Source organism: Zootoca vivipara, chromosome 7, assembly GCF_963506605.1.
Source record: "Zootoca vivipara chromosome 7, rZooViv1.1, whole genome shotgun sequence".
NCBI lineage: Eukaryota > Metazoa > Chordata > Lepidosauria > Squamata > Lacertidae > Zootoca > Zootoca vivipara.
The window spans coordinates 89,010,755-89,027,037 of record NC_083282.1 but is presented as its reverse complement, the minus strand read 5'-3'; the positions used below and the strand labels follow the sequence as shown (position 1 = coordinate 89,027,037).

The following is a 16,283-nucleotide window of genomic DNA, read 5'->3' as shown; positions in this document are numbered from 1 at the left end:
CCCACCCAACAAATTAGGTTTTTGCTAATGTGAAGGGTTCACTCTCTTGGTTGCATCAGTGCATGGAGAAAATGTTTCAGCCTTCCTTTGCCAGTATGGATCTAAGAACCCCTTAGATATGTGTCTTAGTGGCTCTATGTGTCTCTATGGGCCAGAGGAGAACAGTCCATGAAGACTGATGGGTCCAAAGAGGACTCTTAAGTCCTCACGCTTCTTGCTGCTGGCTTTGTTGGCTGTGCGACTCTTCATCTGACTCTAAAACCGAACCCAAAAGAACTAGAGAAACGCATCATTCATTGTGCAAATGCAACTATGTTATTGAACTACAGCTCTTATCATCCCTGACTATTGGCCACGATGGCTGGGGCTGATGGGAGTTGGAGTCCAACAAGAGCTAGAGGACCAGCGTTTCCCCAAACCCAACATACCATGTGAACGGCCATGGTTTACCAGGTAAACAAGCTGGGAGGCCAGTCGTTTGTTTCGTCCCAGTCAACAGGGAGGACATTTACCACATTTCTGAAATATGGGGGAAGCAGGAGAGGGGGCAAAATTCCCCTCTCGTCTTGGCAGGATGATATTCAAATTGTGATAAGTTGTCCCCTGGAGAAACGGTTATCTGTTTCCTCTCGATATAGCCGAGGTTAAAGTTTAGCAGAGTGTCAAACGACACTTTACAGGTTGGCCTGTGTTTTCGTTTTGCTTTGAAACCAACATCAAACCAGGCAGGTTGCCACCCTGACTGGAGAAAGGCTGGAGGAAATATTTCACCCTTCTTCATTTCATTTTTTAAAGCTTAACGTCACCTGCCCTGCCCTGCTTTTTTTACCCTCAGGGAAAAGAACTGGGGCCCCTTTATCTTTTCCCCCCGTGGGTGATTTTTTTATTTTTTATTTTTAAAAAACCCAATTGTTCATTTTTCAAAATGTTAATAAATAATTTGTTCATCTTTAAAAACAAAACAAAACAGTATATGGATGGCAATTTTGAGCTGACAAATTCATGGAAGGGGGAGGGCCCCAGCACCTTCTTTCTGTGCTTCTTCTGCTCAGGTTCTCAACTTGCCCCTAGCCTATTCTGAATTTTAATACATGTGATGGAGAGAAACGCTGTACTCCATGTAAAGTGTCATTTGAACTTGAGATGCTTAGAATTGTCTTCAAATGAACATTTCACTAAAGGGCACTGTTCCAATATTTTTGGCTTTTTTGGGGGGGTGGGGTGGGAGGGTTGCTCCTATCAACTTCCTCCTTCACCACTCATGATACTTGTTGCTGCTCTTGTGAGGTGTGTGCCATAAGTTGTAACATTATTATTTCCCCTACGCCTTGTTTCCGTCTCTCACCCCATCCCATCCGTGGGTGTGTGTTTGCCTCCTTCAAAGCTTGTTTTCTCAAACCAGCTGAGAATGTGTTCCATGTAATGTGACAGGTGAGAAGTCTACATTCCCAATGGAATATTGCCATAATCGTTCCAAGCTTGTGTAGCATGTGTTGCCTTTCCATTGCGGAGCAGCTTCCCTTTCCGACACAAGAAGAGCTATTCCATTGTTGCTGGAAATTCTGCAAGTCCTTCGATTAATCGTCGGAATTTGGTGTGCTCCCAAATGATCAAGTTGTTATGATTACCTGCCTTCTGTTCTGAGCGGATTATAATTTTTTCAACTTCTCTTTCCCTTTGATTTCCTTTTAAGTTGTTCTTCCTGTCTCTGCAACTTTTCCAACCAAGTTTTCCTCCGACATGTTGCTTCATTATGCGTTTTGCTGGTGTCTTTTTTTCTTCTCATTTATTTTCGCCAGGATAGATATGATTGTGGGTCCCCCGCCCCCTTCAACTCCCCGGCATAAGAAGTATTCAACCAAAGGATCACCCCAATACTCGCCTAGGTTAGGACTTGCCAAAATGCCTCTTTTCCCTGATTCTTTCATTTGCTTCCTGTCAACCCCTTTTCATGCCACGTTCAATGACGGCGTTTGTCACGTGCTGCTGACGCATATTGCACCGAATGGCTTGCTCTCCTGGATGTGCTTAATTTATTTTTACTTTTAGAGACACCAAAGGTGGGCCTTCACAGCAGTGCAAACCCGGAAATGGCCAAAGGACACTTCTCCAATCATCATCATCATTTCCCATCGTTTTCCTTCGATGGAGCCATTCGAGGCTCTCTCAGCTCTTAGGCTTAGAATGGTAAAAATCACGGCATTTGTGTTGCAGGAATTTCAGTCTCCTTTAGAACAAGGAGAGCCCTTTCCTTCTAATGGAGAGAAATTGCCCAGATGCCGAAATACTTTTGGAAGGTTTTTAGCTAGTGGCTCAAGGCTTATGTGCAGGCTGAGATCCAGTATGGACCCATTCTCTTCCTTGAACAGGGGGAAACTCAATAATTCCCATGTGCCCCAAAGTGTCTTCTACGATAGATGAGATGAGAAACCGCGTTGCACATTGCCCTGTGGATAATCCCAATCACATTGTTTCTTTGGTTTGCAACATTCTTCCTGCACAAAATGGTAGAACATTGCTTCCCCAATAAGCTCTAAAAGCTTATCCAAGGTTCTCCAATGAAAAGGTTACAAATGGCAGAGAAGCTTCCCTGAAAGAGAGCTTGCTCACAGCATCCATTCATCTGGAATTACAGGGGAGTGTTGAATGGGGTCCCATTGCACATGGAGTAATAGCAGTGGTTCTAATGATGCTGGACAGCATCTTGCAAGAACTAAATATTCTCCATGAAACATAACCCAGCATTCTTATGGCAGACGCACAAGGGTATGTGGGCAGTCAAGTCAATATGGAAAACGTTCCCTGAATATATACAGTGGTGCCTCGACTTACGAATTTAATCCGTTCCGAAGGCACCTTCGTAAGTCGAAAAATTCGTAAGTGGAAAAACGCCATTGGAAACGCGATTTCCCATAGGAATGCATTGAAAATGGAAAAATTCGTAAGTCGAAGCAACCTTATCTAAAAATTTGTAAGTCGAAAAATCCCTATCTAAAACCGCCGCATTTATTCCTCGGATGTCAAGACGTTCATAAGCGTGCGGCCATTACCCCCATTCGTAAGTCGAAAAATTCGGTTGCCGAGTCATTCGCAAGTCGAGGTACTACTGTATATAAAATCTGAAATGCATCATACTAGAGAGGCTACAATTACCCCCTGGTTTATTCTCACTTATTTCTAGTTAATAACATTTAACTGTGGCTTAAAGAGCCTTAAACACAGTAATTTTATCTAGTGCAACCAAGAACTTGTAAACTGTAATTACATCAATGTAGGTAAAGCTAAAGGGACCCCTGACCATTAGGTCCAGTCATTACCGACTGTGGGGTTGCGGTGCTTATCTCGCATTATTGGCCAAGGGAGCCGGCGTACAGCTTCCGGGTCCTGTGGCCAGCATGACAAAGCCGCTTCTGGCAAACCAGCAGCACATGGAAACGCCATTTACCTTCCCGCTGTAGCGGTACCTATTTATCTACTTGCACTTTGATGTGCTTTCGAACTGCTAGGTTGGCAGGAGCAGGGACCGAGCAACGGGAGCTCACCCCGTTGCAGGGATTCGAACTGCCGACCTTCTGATTGGCAAGCCCTAGGCTCTGTGGTTTAACCCACAGCGCCACCCGCATCCCACAATGTAGACTGCTGTTTAATTATGAATTAGTTAATCGATCAATCGCCTTCCATACATGTCTCATGGCGATGTGCAGAATGCGCTAAAAACAGTTGAGAATTTACACACAAAAACAGCAGCAGATGAATTTGAAATACACCCATTGTAGAGACCTGTTCAGCTTGGAACAAAAATGTCTTCAGTTGATTGTCAACACACAAATGCTGCTTCATAGAATGGGCAGCCACAATAAAACTCCTGCTCTGAGTTATGGTAGAATGGACTTCTAATACCAAGGAACATGTTGCATCTCACAGCTATGGCTTTAGCTTGTCTCCGTACCAGAGAGATTCAAAATGGATAGGGATTGAATGTCACAGTGCCAGAGGAGCCAAATCGCTGACCCCATCAGTAGTTAACCAGCTTAAGTACCTCAGCATTCCTAAACTGTAGATGGTACTATGGGATTTTTGAAAAACAATACAATCCAGGCCCCCACACCAACTTGCTCGCACCAACTGAATTCACATCCCATGACATTTGCTATCAGGTACCACTTACCCGAGATGATATGTTAACTCGGCATCTGAGCTCAGTGAGAGAAATCCATTGTGAAACAGGATTGTTTCAGTGGCTAAGCAGGTCCCAGCGGTGTAAAACAACATACATGAACACAGGTTTCCGGCCAGTTGTTTAGCGTGGCATGCCAACAACAAAATATGCTTCTGGTACTGCAGTGTGAAATCCACTGGGCCCATACAGTGAGTTAGGGCATGTGAGTGATCTGTTGCGTGGTCTGCCTCTTGCCACTGTTTGTGTATACCAAGCCTTAAGAGATTCTTGATGCTTGTATTTCACTAGCCAATATGTTTGTCACTTAGTTAACTGATTAGTTTAAAACAGCAAATCCAAAGTCCCGAGTGAGTACAGCTAGCTTAACCGTGCTAGGTTTTGGGAGAAGTGATTGCATTCCATATCACTTTGTAAATTGTTGGTAGCCAAGTCATGGCTTCCAAGGGTCATTTATATCCTCCGCAGGCTGCTGTTGAAAAGAAAATGGATTACAGTGGTACTTCAGGTTAAGTACTTAATTGGTTCCGGAAGTCCGTACTTAACCTGAAGTGTACTTAACCTGAAGCAAACTTTCCCATTGAAAGTAATGGAAAGTGGATTAATCCATTCCAGACGATGAAAAACACCCCCTAAAACAGCAATTTAACATGAATTTTACTGTCTAACGAGACCATTGATCCATAAAATGAAGGCAATAATCAATGTACTGTATTATAAAATAAATAAGACAGTATTGTAGATGAAAAAAATTACAGTGGTACCTTGGGTTAAGTACTTAATTGGTTCCGGGGTGCTATTTGCACCCCGAAAAGTACTTAACTCGAACGGCGATAGTGCACGTGCACGAAGCGCTGATAGATCACTTCTGCGCATGCGTGAAGCGCACAGAATGCTTCAGCGCCTGCACGCACGGTGGAACCCGGAAGTAAACACTTCTGGGTCCGTGGAGTACTAAACCTGAAAGTACTCAACCTGAAGCATACTTAACCCGAGGTATGACTGTACAAGGTATTCATTCACACCCAGTTGGATGCACTCCCATTATACCTCCCTGGCTTGCTGCCATTGTCCAGCATCCAAGGAATTATGTTATATTTGGCCAAGGGAGCCTGGATTTGTGTTTCTCAAAACAAGCACCACACTCGCTTCCCCTGGCCCCATACCAAGTGCTTTTTGAAATGGGAGGGTGGTCTGAAAATCGGATTGGGACCTCCCATTCTAAGTAGCAAGATCAAAGATCCCAGTGGGGGCACATCAGCTGTCACGTGCCCCTAAATAAGTCATTTGGAGGATTAGAATGTGAGTCCTATTGTAATAAAGGCATTCCTCAAGAATCTATTGGTTGTTGTTTGAAGACAGAGATATATTTTATATATATACTAGTGTATTTCAGCCCGTTCAATAACGGGCTCTAGAACATCCTGGGGTTCGGAGAAGCGCTTGCGCAGCGCTTCTCCGAACCCTGGGACCTGTCATTGCTGTCGGCAGCAAGGGGACAGGAACGGAGGAGGAGAAAGCGCTGCTTTCTCCTCCTCCGTTCCTCTCCCGCAGCCGCCGACAGCAAGGAGACCTCCCAGGGTTCGGAGAAGCGCTTGTGCAGCGCTTCTCCGAACCCTGGGACCTGTCATTGCTGTCGGCGGCAGGGGGACAGGAACGGAGGAGAAAGTGCTGCTTTCTCCTCCTCCGTTCCTCTCCCGCAGCCGCCGACAGGAAGCAGACATCCCAGAGTTCGGAGAAGCGCTTGCGCAGCGCTTCTCTGAACCCTGGGACCTGTCATTGCTGTCGGCGGCAGGGGGACAGGAACGGAGGAGGAGAAAGCGCTGCTTTCTCCTCCTCCGTTCCTCTCCCGCAGCCGCCGACAGGAAGCAGACATCCCACGGTTCGGAGAAGCGCTTGTGCAGCGCTTCTCCGAACCCTGGGACCCGTCCTTGCTGTCGGCGGCAGGGGGACAGGAACGGAGGAGCGCTTTCTCCTCCTTCCTTCCTCTCCCCCAGCCCCCCACAGGAAGGACGCGTGCACTCTCCCCCCCGCCTCCTCCAACCGCCGCTCCTCTCACGGGCCAGGGAGGGTTGCGAGGAGGCCTTCGCCGGCCTCCACCCTCGCTTCCCTGACGTGCCCTGCAGTGAGGCGGTGTCCGGCGGGAGTGGCGGGTGGAGGAGGCAGAGGGGGGGGGAGAGTGCGTGCGCGCAGTCTCTGCTGTCCAATCCCTGTATCCCTGGGGCACATGCGCAGTACCCCAGGGACACACGGGACAGCTTGGACGCAGGGACAACTTGGACATTATTATATAGGATGCCTACTATGGATCACAAAACAGGTCAAATTTATTTTGACAGTGCATCCCAATTCTGGGGTTCAGAACAGAGAACCACATTTCCTAATCTCATTTATTGTCACTAAAATTCAGAAAGGTATGCTGCTGGTATTCCCTTTGGACCAAGAGGGATTAAGAGAATGAACTTCACTTTCAGAAAAGTCACATGGCACAGTCCCCCTTGCACAGTACTACTTCAGGCTTTAGAAGAGAATAACATAATTTGGTGCTTATTTATTTGTTTACCAGGGGAAGCTAGCAGAGTATTGGACTAGGATTGAGGAGACCTGAGTTCAAATCCCCACCTAGCTCACTGGGCAACACTGAGCCAGTCACTGTCCCTCAATTTGTCCATCCATTTGTTGTGAGGATCAAATGGTGGCTGTATGGAATAAGTCTGCTAAAAGGTAACAATAAACAGAGACTATGAAGAATAGTTCCAGTGCATCCCTCTTCATAATGTGCAAGCATTCCCCGTTCAGGGATTATTTTGTGTGTGTGTGTGTGTGAGGGGCCATCAGCACAACCTCCCCCATTCTGAAAAAGGAACAGTCCCAGGAGGGCATCGCCACATGCATGGTATTTCTGAATGTGTAGTTTAGTTATTAAGGTGTGTCCGGATTGGTGGTTTTTCATGCAACATGGGGATTTGCCCCATTATAAACCATCATGTCGCCAGGGATAACCTAACAAATATTTCAAACCAGTCTGAGGGTAAGTAGCCAGTCATGTGACATGGATGAAAAGGCTTGGCTCCAGTGCCTGGATTGTGCTCAGAAGGCAATTTTTAAAAATATACCTTCATTCTAAAAATTCATCTCTCTCTCTCTCTCTCTCTCTCTCTCTCTCTCTCTCTCTCTCTCTCTCTCTCTCCCTCCCTCTCTCTCTTTGTGCCTCATTTGAGTAGCCTTGACTTTTGCTCTATCCGCTTTTGGCCAGAGGATAAACCTACGAACACTCCCATTTGCATGTTTCCATAAGCATGGAACATAACGAAGCATGAGAGATACCTGCAGCCTGGCTGAGCTGAGAATTTTTATATATATATATATATATTATTTCTTTCCGCATCGTTTCAAAGAAGGAAAGTCACTTACAAACGATTAACATGGAGTGAAGTATTTTTCCATCCCAAGTCAGCAGTGAAAACAGAGCAGGGTGCAACGAGATAACTTTCTCCGTATTGTCTCTGAATAGCAAGTAGCTCTTTAGAAACAAAATAAAAAAATCCCTCGCAGTAGCACCTTAGAGACCAACTAAGTTTGTCATTGGTATGAGCTTTCGTGTGCATGCACACTTCTTCAGATACATGCACACGAAAGCTCATACCAATGACAAACTTAGTTGGTCTCTAAGGTGCTACTGGAAGGAATTTTTTTATTTTGTTTCTACTACGTCAGACCAATACGGCTACCTACCTGTAACTGGCTCTTTAGAAGTAATGCATAATGATCAATCAATCAATCAATCAATCTATATATATCACTGTTTGGATAGGTGCAGCTAAGGTGTGCGGAAATCAACTTAAACTTTAATGAACAGACCACAGATTTGGCACCAACTGAAGGTGCTGATATGCTTAGGACTGAAACTACTGGTCTTTGCACCCCTTCTCAGAGGGGGACGTCACTCATTTCAGCTTCAAAGGCTATATACCCCTGGGTACCAGCTGCTGGGAAAGGGGGCTGCTGTTTCCATGCTTTGCTTGTGATCATCCCACAACCACCTGGTTGGCCACTTTGGAGGACAGAATTCTTGGTGAGATGGGCGATTACTCTGATCTAAAAGAGTTCTTCTCACCTCATATACACAAGTAGGAATTGTAACATCCATAGAGTATTGGTAGAGTTTATAAAGGTAAAAAAAGGTAAAGGACCCCTGGACGGTTAAGTCCAGTCAAAGGTGACTATGGGGTGTGGCGCTTATTTCTGGCGCTATGGAACACCGTGACGGAAACCAGAGTGCACGGAAACGCCATTTACCTTCTTGCCACAGCGGTACCTATCTATCTACTTGCACTGGCATGGTTTCAAACTGCTAGGTTGGCAGGAGCTGGGACAGAGCAGCAGTTTAAAATTCCTGTTGTGCAGATGGTGTCTCCTTCCATTCACTTTGAGGTCACATTAGAGAGCAAGACTCTACACTCCTTAGGGACATTTCACCATCAAGACACAGTGAGAAACCTGGTATTCTATCAAGTGCAGTTCAGCAGGGAGCTGCCATTAATCCTGGCTACCTGATGAGTGCCCTTGTCTTTACGCGTTTGCAAAAATATTTTCATTGCATTCACACATTCTGTTTTTAGGTGTGCTCATGAGACGCTTTCATGTAGAAGAGTACTATATAATGGTACCTTGGTTCTCAAACTTAATCTGTTCTGGAGGTCCATTCCAAAACCAAAGTGTTCCAAAACCAAGGCGCGCTGTCCCATGGAAAGTAATGCAAAATGGATTAATTCGTTCCAGACTTTTTAAAACAACCCCTAAAATAGCAATTTAACATGAATTTTACTATGTAACAAGACCATTGATCCATAAAATGAAAGCAATAAACAATGTACTGCAGTCACACAATAAATCAATCAGTAGCTGAACTGGGTTCCACACAGTCACAAAAACAAAACAAAAAGAGCAGCGTAAACAAAACCGCAAAACAAATAGCAAAAACCGACAGACCTCAGAGTAACACCCATAACGGATATGCGGCACTCAAACTGGAAACGTAACACTCCGAAAAATGTTCGCAAACCAGAACACTTACTTTTGGGTTCCAAGTTGTTTGAGTACCAAGGCGTTTGAGAACCAAGGTACCACTGTAATGTGTGAATGATCCCTTAGACTGGAGCTTGAAGCTCCTGTTTTGAACCAATTGTGCAGTTTCCAGAGGGGAGCAGAGAAGGTGGTCACTCTCCATTTTTGTTCTTTGGGTAACAGAGATGCATTCTTAACCCCACCACCCAAAATAATCCACTTCATTGATGTGGGGATACCTGATCACATACTGAAAGGACAATGTATAAAGGCACAAGATCACACATTGGCTTTGATGCGACTAAATCAAAGTTCACAATTGATTTATGGTTCTTTTCATAATTTGTTTGCATCTAAATAAATGCCGTTAGATAGGGGTGTTCCATATAGACCCCACACTCATGACCTTTATCTTCCAACCTCTTAGATGCATTTATTTGGTTTTCCTGCCTTATCAGAGAAAGAATACTAGATGTATGGTTTCTCACAAAAGAACATAACTTGTGACCCACTGAGCAGAACTTTTTTGAAAGGATATGTTCCTGTTGATCCACAAAATGTAGCAACTATTGACTTTTACAAGGGAATGTGCACAAAGCCTGGTCTTGTCAGCATTCACTTTTGTGTTGCTCTATAATTCACAACACCCACTGGATATATGAAGAATTTTCAGTGCCCAAATCCATGCAACTTAATGGGCCTCCTTTTGGTGGGAAGAGGATGCCCTGCCCCCTTACACCATGCTGTGCTCCTCATTTTGATGGTTAATTGCACAGAGGTTCCGCTTGTGTCATTCCTCTCCCTCAAAAAAAGAAGAAGAGCTTTTGTGTGTCAGCATTGAGCACCCATCTCATATGCATGGGGAAGGGTGGGGAGGCACGCAGCTCTGAAAAAACACAGACGCCCAGTGAGTTGTGCGAACTGGAAAATTCCCTTGTGATTATTTACAGCAGGGGTGGTGTGAGGAATAAGCCAGCTCCAAGCAAAGGTTTGCAGCCAATGGCAGAAAGCAGCCAGCAACAGAGAGGCTTAGATGTTAGTCAGGCAGGGGAGAGCCGGCAGCTGCAGACTTCGGCTCTTCCTGACCTTGATAAGGCAGTAGCTGAGAGTGGGCTGGAACACAGCCAAAGCTCTCAGGGAGATCAAACGAGCGAACAGACACAGAGAGAGTCTCTCAGAAAAGGAAGAGGATGGAGATGATCCAATAAGTCCAAGGAGTCGACGAATGGGAGGGCTGCTGGACTGGAAGCAAAACAAGAGACGTAAGGTGCGAAAGTTCAATATATTCTATAGACACCGGAAGGAGTCTTCAGAAGGGTCATCTTGAATAATGATGCCGAAGGCTTTGTTAGAGCCATCTGGAACTATCTGTTTGTTTTTGCAATAAATCCTCCTTTTAAATTACCAATGTTTACTGTGTTATCCAGCTGGACTCCTGACAGGTGGGGAACATTTGGCCCATGGGCCAATTTTGGCCCATCACAGGCTCTACTTTGGCCCATGAGACCATTTCCCCAAATGGCTCCCACCTGTCATAAATAGAATAAATAATAATTTTATTCTTTATACCCCACCCATCTGTCTGGGTTTCCCCAGCCACTCTGGGGAATATGCCACTCAATCAGCTGACATCACTCAATGAGTGACATCGAGCGATGGGTGGGGTTCAGTCCTGCTAGGTGCTGCTTCACCAGTGTGCGCCCTGGTGGTGCAGACCCCTGCAGGGAGCAGGATGGAACTTGAATCCTGCTGGGGGCTGCTTCATGAGTGAATTCCTTGGTGAAGCATCTCCGTCCCCTCAGCCCTGTGGGTCAGCTGACAGGTGGGCAGCGCCGCCTACCTATCAGCCGCCTGATGTCATTGTGATGTCCGATGATTGACAGGTGAGCAGTCCATCCACTTGTCAAAGTTGGCCTGCGAAGTGTGGGGAGATCTGGCCCACCGGGCCACAAAGGTTCCCCACTCCTGGTTTGCAGTCTTCACATTCAGAACACCCTAAAACAGGTACAAATACAACTCTAACCCTTTCTCTGTCAGAATAAGGCATCTTGGTTGGCTGTATGGTTGAAAATGGCCTTGTGTTTTGCCCCTTTCCTTGGTTTTCATGACAATGTGTAACCGAGAGAGCACCTTTTAATTTTGCAAAGTGCTTTACTATCTTTTTCTTCTTAATCCCCTCTTCCCCTTCCCCTGTCTGCATTTGAACTCATAACTCTCATTCATCTCTATGTGCATGGAACTGTTGCCCACACTGCAGAACTGCATAAGAAGCCTTGTTTTAGTTCCTTTTTCTGAAAACCAACTTGGTTCCAGACAAATTTAACGTACTTGTTTTTCTGCTCTTGTTTTCTTCTCTATGTCACCTACGCACTTCTGGCATATTATGCAAGGGTAAAGTTGGCCAGGATTAATTAATGGCTCAGGTTTCGTTTCTTCAGCAAAATATATACACCACATAATGATAATGGTAATAATAAAAACTCTAAGCGGTTTACAGAAAATAGTATGAGATATTCATTTTAAAATAGCAGGAAAAACAGAGTGAAAACAGTAGACATAATAAATGTTTCATATATATATATATATATATATATATATATATATATATATATATATATAATCACATTTTAAAAAACCCACAAATGTACATAATAAAACCACATGTCTGAATAGGCTTTTTATTAAATATAAAAAGCGATGCAATGCCTGCCTTATATAAATGACCATATTCTGGGGTAGAATGAAGTGTGTGGCCTACTATATTAGGTGGGGTTGACACAATCTTTACTCAGAACGGCTGTATTGTAAAATATATTAGGAAACAGAACTGTCTGTGTTAAGCCATGTTTCCATTTTATCAATGCCAAGAATTAGAAGTATATGGTCCATTGTGTTGGTTGTTGAACTGCAACTTCCATCAGCCCCAGCCACCACAGCTATTGGTCATGCTGTTTTCTTGCAGGAAGAGATACGGTATGAATGTGGGGCAATTAAAAATGAGCTGCCCGTATCTCAAGGACAGCTGAGACAAGTACAGTGGTACCTCGGTTTATGAACACAATTGGCTCCAGAAGTCTGTTCATAAACTGAAGCGTTCATAAACTGAAGCGAACTTTCCCATTGAAAGTAATGGAAAGTGAATTAATCCGTTCCAGACGGGTCCGCGGAGTACTCAACCTGAAGCGTACTTAACCCGAAGCATGGGTGTAATTGGTTCTGGAAGTCTGTTCATAAACTGAAGCGGTCATAAACTGAAGCGAACTTTCCCATTGAAAGAAATGGAAAGTGAATTAATCCGTTCCAGATGGATCCGCGGCGTTCGTAAACCGAAAATTCGTAAACCGAGGTGTTCATAAACCGAGGTTCCACTGTACCAGCTTTCGAGGATGTAATCTGGATTCAAGGATTTTGAAATTCAAAAAGTCTCCTGAAATCCAGAACCAAATTATGGTGCAATGGAAAGTTCAAATCTTGCAAACTGGAAACCTTTAATTTATTATGTCGGTGTCAGTTTTTGGAAACCTGTAACATTTAACTTCCAAACTGATACTTTTCCACATGAATAAGTGCTGCAGGACTCTTCAGAACTTTTTAGGCAGAGAAGAACAGAAATAATGTTCAGATTAAATATATAGACAAAATCTATCCACAAGCAACTGCCCCAAAACATCCTAATTTATTTGGTAATTAACAGGCTTGACACCAAATTCTTCTCAAAGGGCAAGTTTACTATGCATAATATGCTGGATTAGAAGTGGAGCCACGTGTTATGAACCAATATATATGTCACGAACAGAAATAGAGATAAGTTTTTGTGTCCAAGTTTATCTTTAACTGCCTCCCTCTATTTAGGCAAACAGTTGTGTAATACGTATCAGTTAAGGGGAATACATTTCCTTTGCCCTACAGAGGAGTCAGAATAGAGCAGAGTTCTAGATCCTTGATTGTAGCTTACTAACTTCATGGCTTTTTCTGGGGTGGGGTTTGTGCTCCTGGTAGAGTTGACCAGATTGTTGGGAGAGGGCCGTCAATGACAGATAAGGACCGAACCAAAGGCCCAGGTGAAGGGGAGCCTCCTGAAGATCCAAGTATGATGGGCAGACTTGGAAAGGTGGAAAAACAGGTATGTTGAAAATTTGTAATAATAATTTAAAAATTAATTAATGTGAATTTGTGGGGGAAAGGGGGCGGAGGAAGGAAGGAGGGAAGGAAGCCTCATTGTGTCACCTCTCCCTCTAAAGAAGCCAAGTAGACTGGTCTCTGATGAAGGAAGGGAGGAGCTGAATGGCAATTGATCTGATAGAGAGGGAGCCTCTGTCCGATTTCTTCCTCTGATTCTCACCTCCCTCTTTCTTTGGTATATATGTCCTGATGAATGCCCATTAAAGGGGGAAAAAGTTTAAAAACTTATTACCCAAGCGTGAATCTAAGCAAATGCTGTTACCATGTACTTAGCTCTTGTATGAGCCAAGATGCAGATGGAAGGCTTAAGCCAAAGAGGTGCAATAAGGAAGCATATACATCAAGTGTGGAAAACCTTTAGCTGTCAAAAGCTGTCCTCCCGTGGAGGACCTTAAGGTCCACAAACAACAATATTCTGGAGATCCCGAGCCATAAAGTGGCTAGATTGGCCTCAACTAGGGTCAGGGCCTTTTCAGTATTGGCCCCAACTTGGTGGAACGCTCTTTCACAGGAGACCAGGGCCCTGCGGGATTTGTCATCTTTCCGCAGGGCCTGCAAGACAGAGCTGTTCCGCCTGGACTTTGGGTTGGATTCAGTCTGACCCATATGTTTTTCCTCCCTCATGGTTTGGATTTATGGACTACTTAAAATGAGGCTGCATTTTAAATTTTAAATTTTAATATTGTATTTTAATCTGTATTTTAATTATTTCTTTTCTTTTCTTTTATGTCTTATTGTAATTTTATTGGTGTTAGCCGTCCTGAGCCTGGTTTTGACTGGGGAGGGCAGGGTATAAATAAAATTATTATTATTATTATTATTATTATTATTATTATTATTATTATTATTATTATTATGTTGCTGAGCTACAACTCCCATCTGCCTCATCAAACATGGTCAATGGCTGAGGATGATTGGCGTTTCAGCCCAGCAACATCTGGAGGGTCAAATGTTCCCCCCACCTGGTATACATATTTGTGGTCATGGATCAGGGGATGACTTGTCTGCAAAATAACATTTTAAAGATGAAGTTTGGGGTGAATCCAAAGTTGCTTGGGTCTAAAATGTTGTGGATGCCCATGCATTGGGTCCTGTGTGGCATTTTCCAGGTCCAGTCCATGGAGAAGAAGCTGGACTTCCTGGTGAACATCTACATGCAACGGATGGGGATTCCACCAAATGAAACAGAAGCCTACTTTGGGCCGAAGGAACCTGACCCCGCACCACCCTACCACAGCCCGGAAGACAGCAGGGAGCACATTGACAAAAACGGCTGCATCATCAAGATCATTCGCTCCACGAGTTCGATGGGACAGAAGAATTTCTCTGCACCTCCTGCCACAACGGTGCCAAACAACTCATGCCCCCCTTCCACTTCTTGGCAGACATATCAACGGCAAAGCCACGGGACCTCCCCGGTTGGCGATGCTGGTTCTTTGGTGAGAATCCCACCTCCGCCTTCTCACGAGCGCTCCTTCTCTGCCTACGGTGGTGGGAACAGGGCCAGCGCTGAGTACGCAAAGAACGAAGACATTACAGCTAAGCACCCAGAGAGTGCTCTGAGGGACAGCGACACCTCTATTTCTATCCCATCGGTGGACCACGAGGAACTGGAGCGTTCCTTCAGCGGGTTCAGCATCTCGCAGTCCAAAGAAAATTTGGACGTCCTTAACAACGGTTGCTACACCGCTGTGGCCAAAATCAGACCTTACATAGCAGAAGGCGAGTCAGATACGGATTCTGACCTCTGCACACCCTATGGGCCTCCGCCGAGGTCAGCAACCGGCGAGGGACCTTTCAGTGACATGGGCTGGTCAGCTCCTAGGCAGTGAAGGAAAAGAAAGCCACCTGAACACAACTTCAAGAGCATGGGGGCAACGATGCTGTCCACATACCGGACATCTTCAGGAGACTGGGAGCTAATGTTCTGCAACCCAAAAATTGTGGGTGTTTTGCCATAGCTTGGTCCGGGGGTGGTGGGAGCAGAAGCTATGCCTGTTCTTTCCAAAAAAGAGAGAGGGGGCATTGTAGTGAATAATTTCGAAATGTCTGGATTTCTTTCATACCATCTTTCTAAACTAGATAGGTGAAACTGTGATCTTACTCCAGGCTAGGTAGCCTAGACTCTTGGTAATCTTTTAAGCTAAGAGGGCACAGTGGTTGAGCAATTGGTGAGACAATTTCTTCTTTTTTACTAAGAGTAGGCAATGGCACTTGAGCTATCAGGTCGCACACAAAAAACATGCTAGCGTTACAAAAGAAGCGTGTCACTAATTATGCCTTGTGGGGAGGGAGAAACAGAGCTGTAATGTACATTGACGAAAGACGGTTTAATTATGATTGCAGAGAAATTAGCCGGGAAGAGCCGTATAATGAACGATTGGTGTCCAAAGGGCCAATTTTCAGAGACAAAATTGTGGCATTGGATTGGAGACAGGACCACAGCCTTAGGAGGTGTGCTTGAGCTCAAAGAACAGCAGTCTGTGTGGGATGTGAGACTGCTTTCACATGAGATGCTTTCATCCTTTTTAAAAACAACAACAGCAGCAATCACATCTGCAGGATAGTATCAAAACAGTTATTGATCTGCATGCTCAGAGGTTTAGATGTTTTTGCACTCTTTGGAATACTGTTTTCTAATCAGGAGAGAACACACCTCCTTGGGAGGACAAGTCCATCTGCTGTGGTAGAGAAAGTGTTTTTGAAGCTGGGAAAGGTCCTAGGTCAGTTTGCAAGAACAGGGCCAGAATGATGTGCCCACCAGCTCATGCACATTTCATAGCCACATTTCTAGGGTCTCTTGTTCCAAGTTTAGGGTGGCTGCTCCTCATGTTAGGTGCCACAGTGGCTTCGTTTG

At 44.7% G+C, this 16,283-nt stretch overlaps 1 protein-coding gene across 5 annotated transcripts in view; it reads left to right on the top strand.

Moving 5' to 3' along the window:
• Positions 1-15,972, top strand: part of KCNQ2 (potassium voltage-gated channel subfamily Q member 2) — a 123,362-nt gene extending 107,390 nt beyond the window's left edge. For 4 of the 5 annotated variants that reach the window (XM_035122638.2, XM_035122640.2, XM_035122639.2 and 1 more), the window contains 2 exons: positions 13,244-13,367; positions 14,536-15,972. In XM_035122638.2, coding sequence (XP_034978529.2) covers positions 13,244-13,367; positions 14,536-15,258 — 847 coding nt within the window. In that variant the 3' untranslated portion in view covers positions 15,259-15,972. Of the gene's footprint in view, positions 1-1,799; positions 1,887-13,243; positions 13,368-14,535 lie in introns of all 5 variants that reach the window. The other variant, XM_035122636.2, reaches the window with a different exon arrangement.
• Positions 15,973-16,283: the final 311 nt, after the last annotated feature.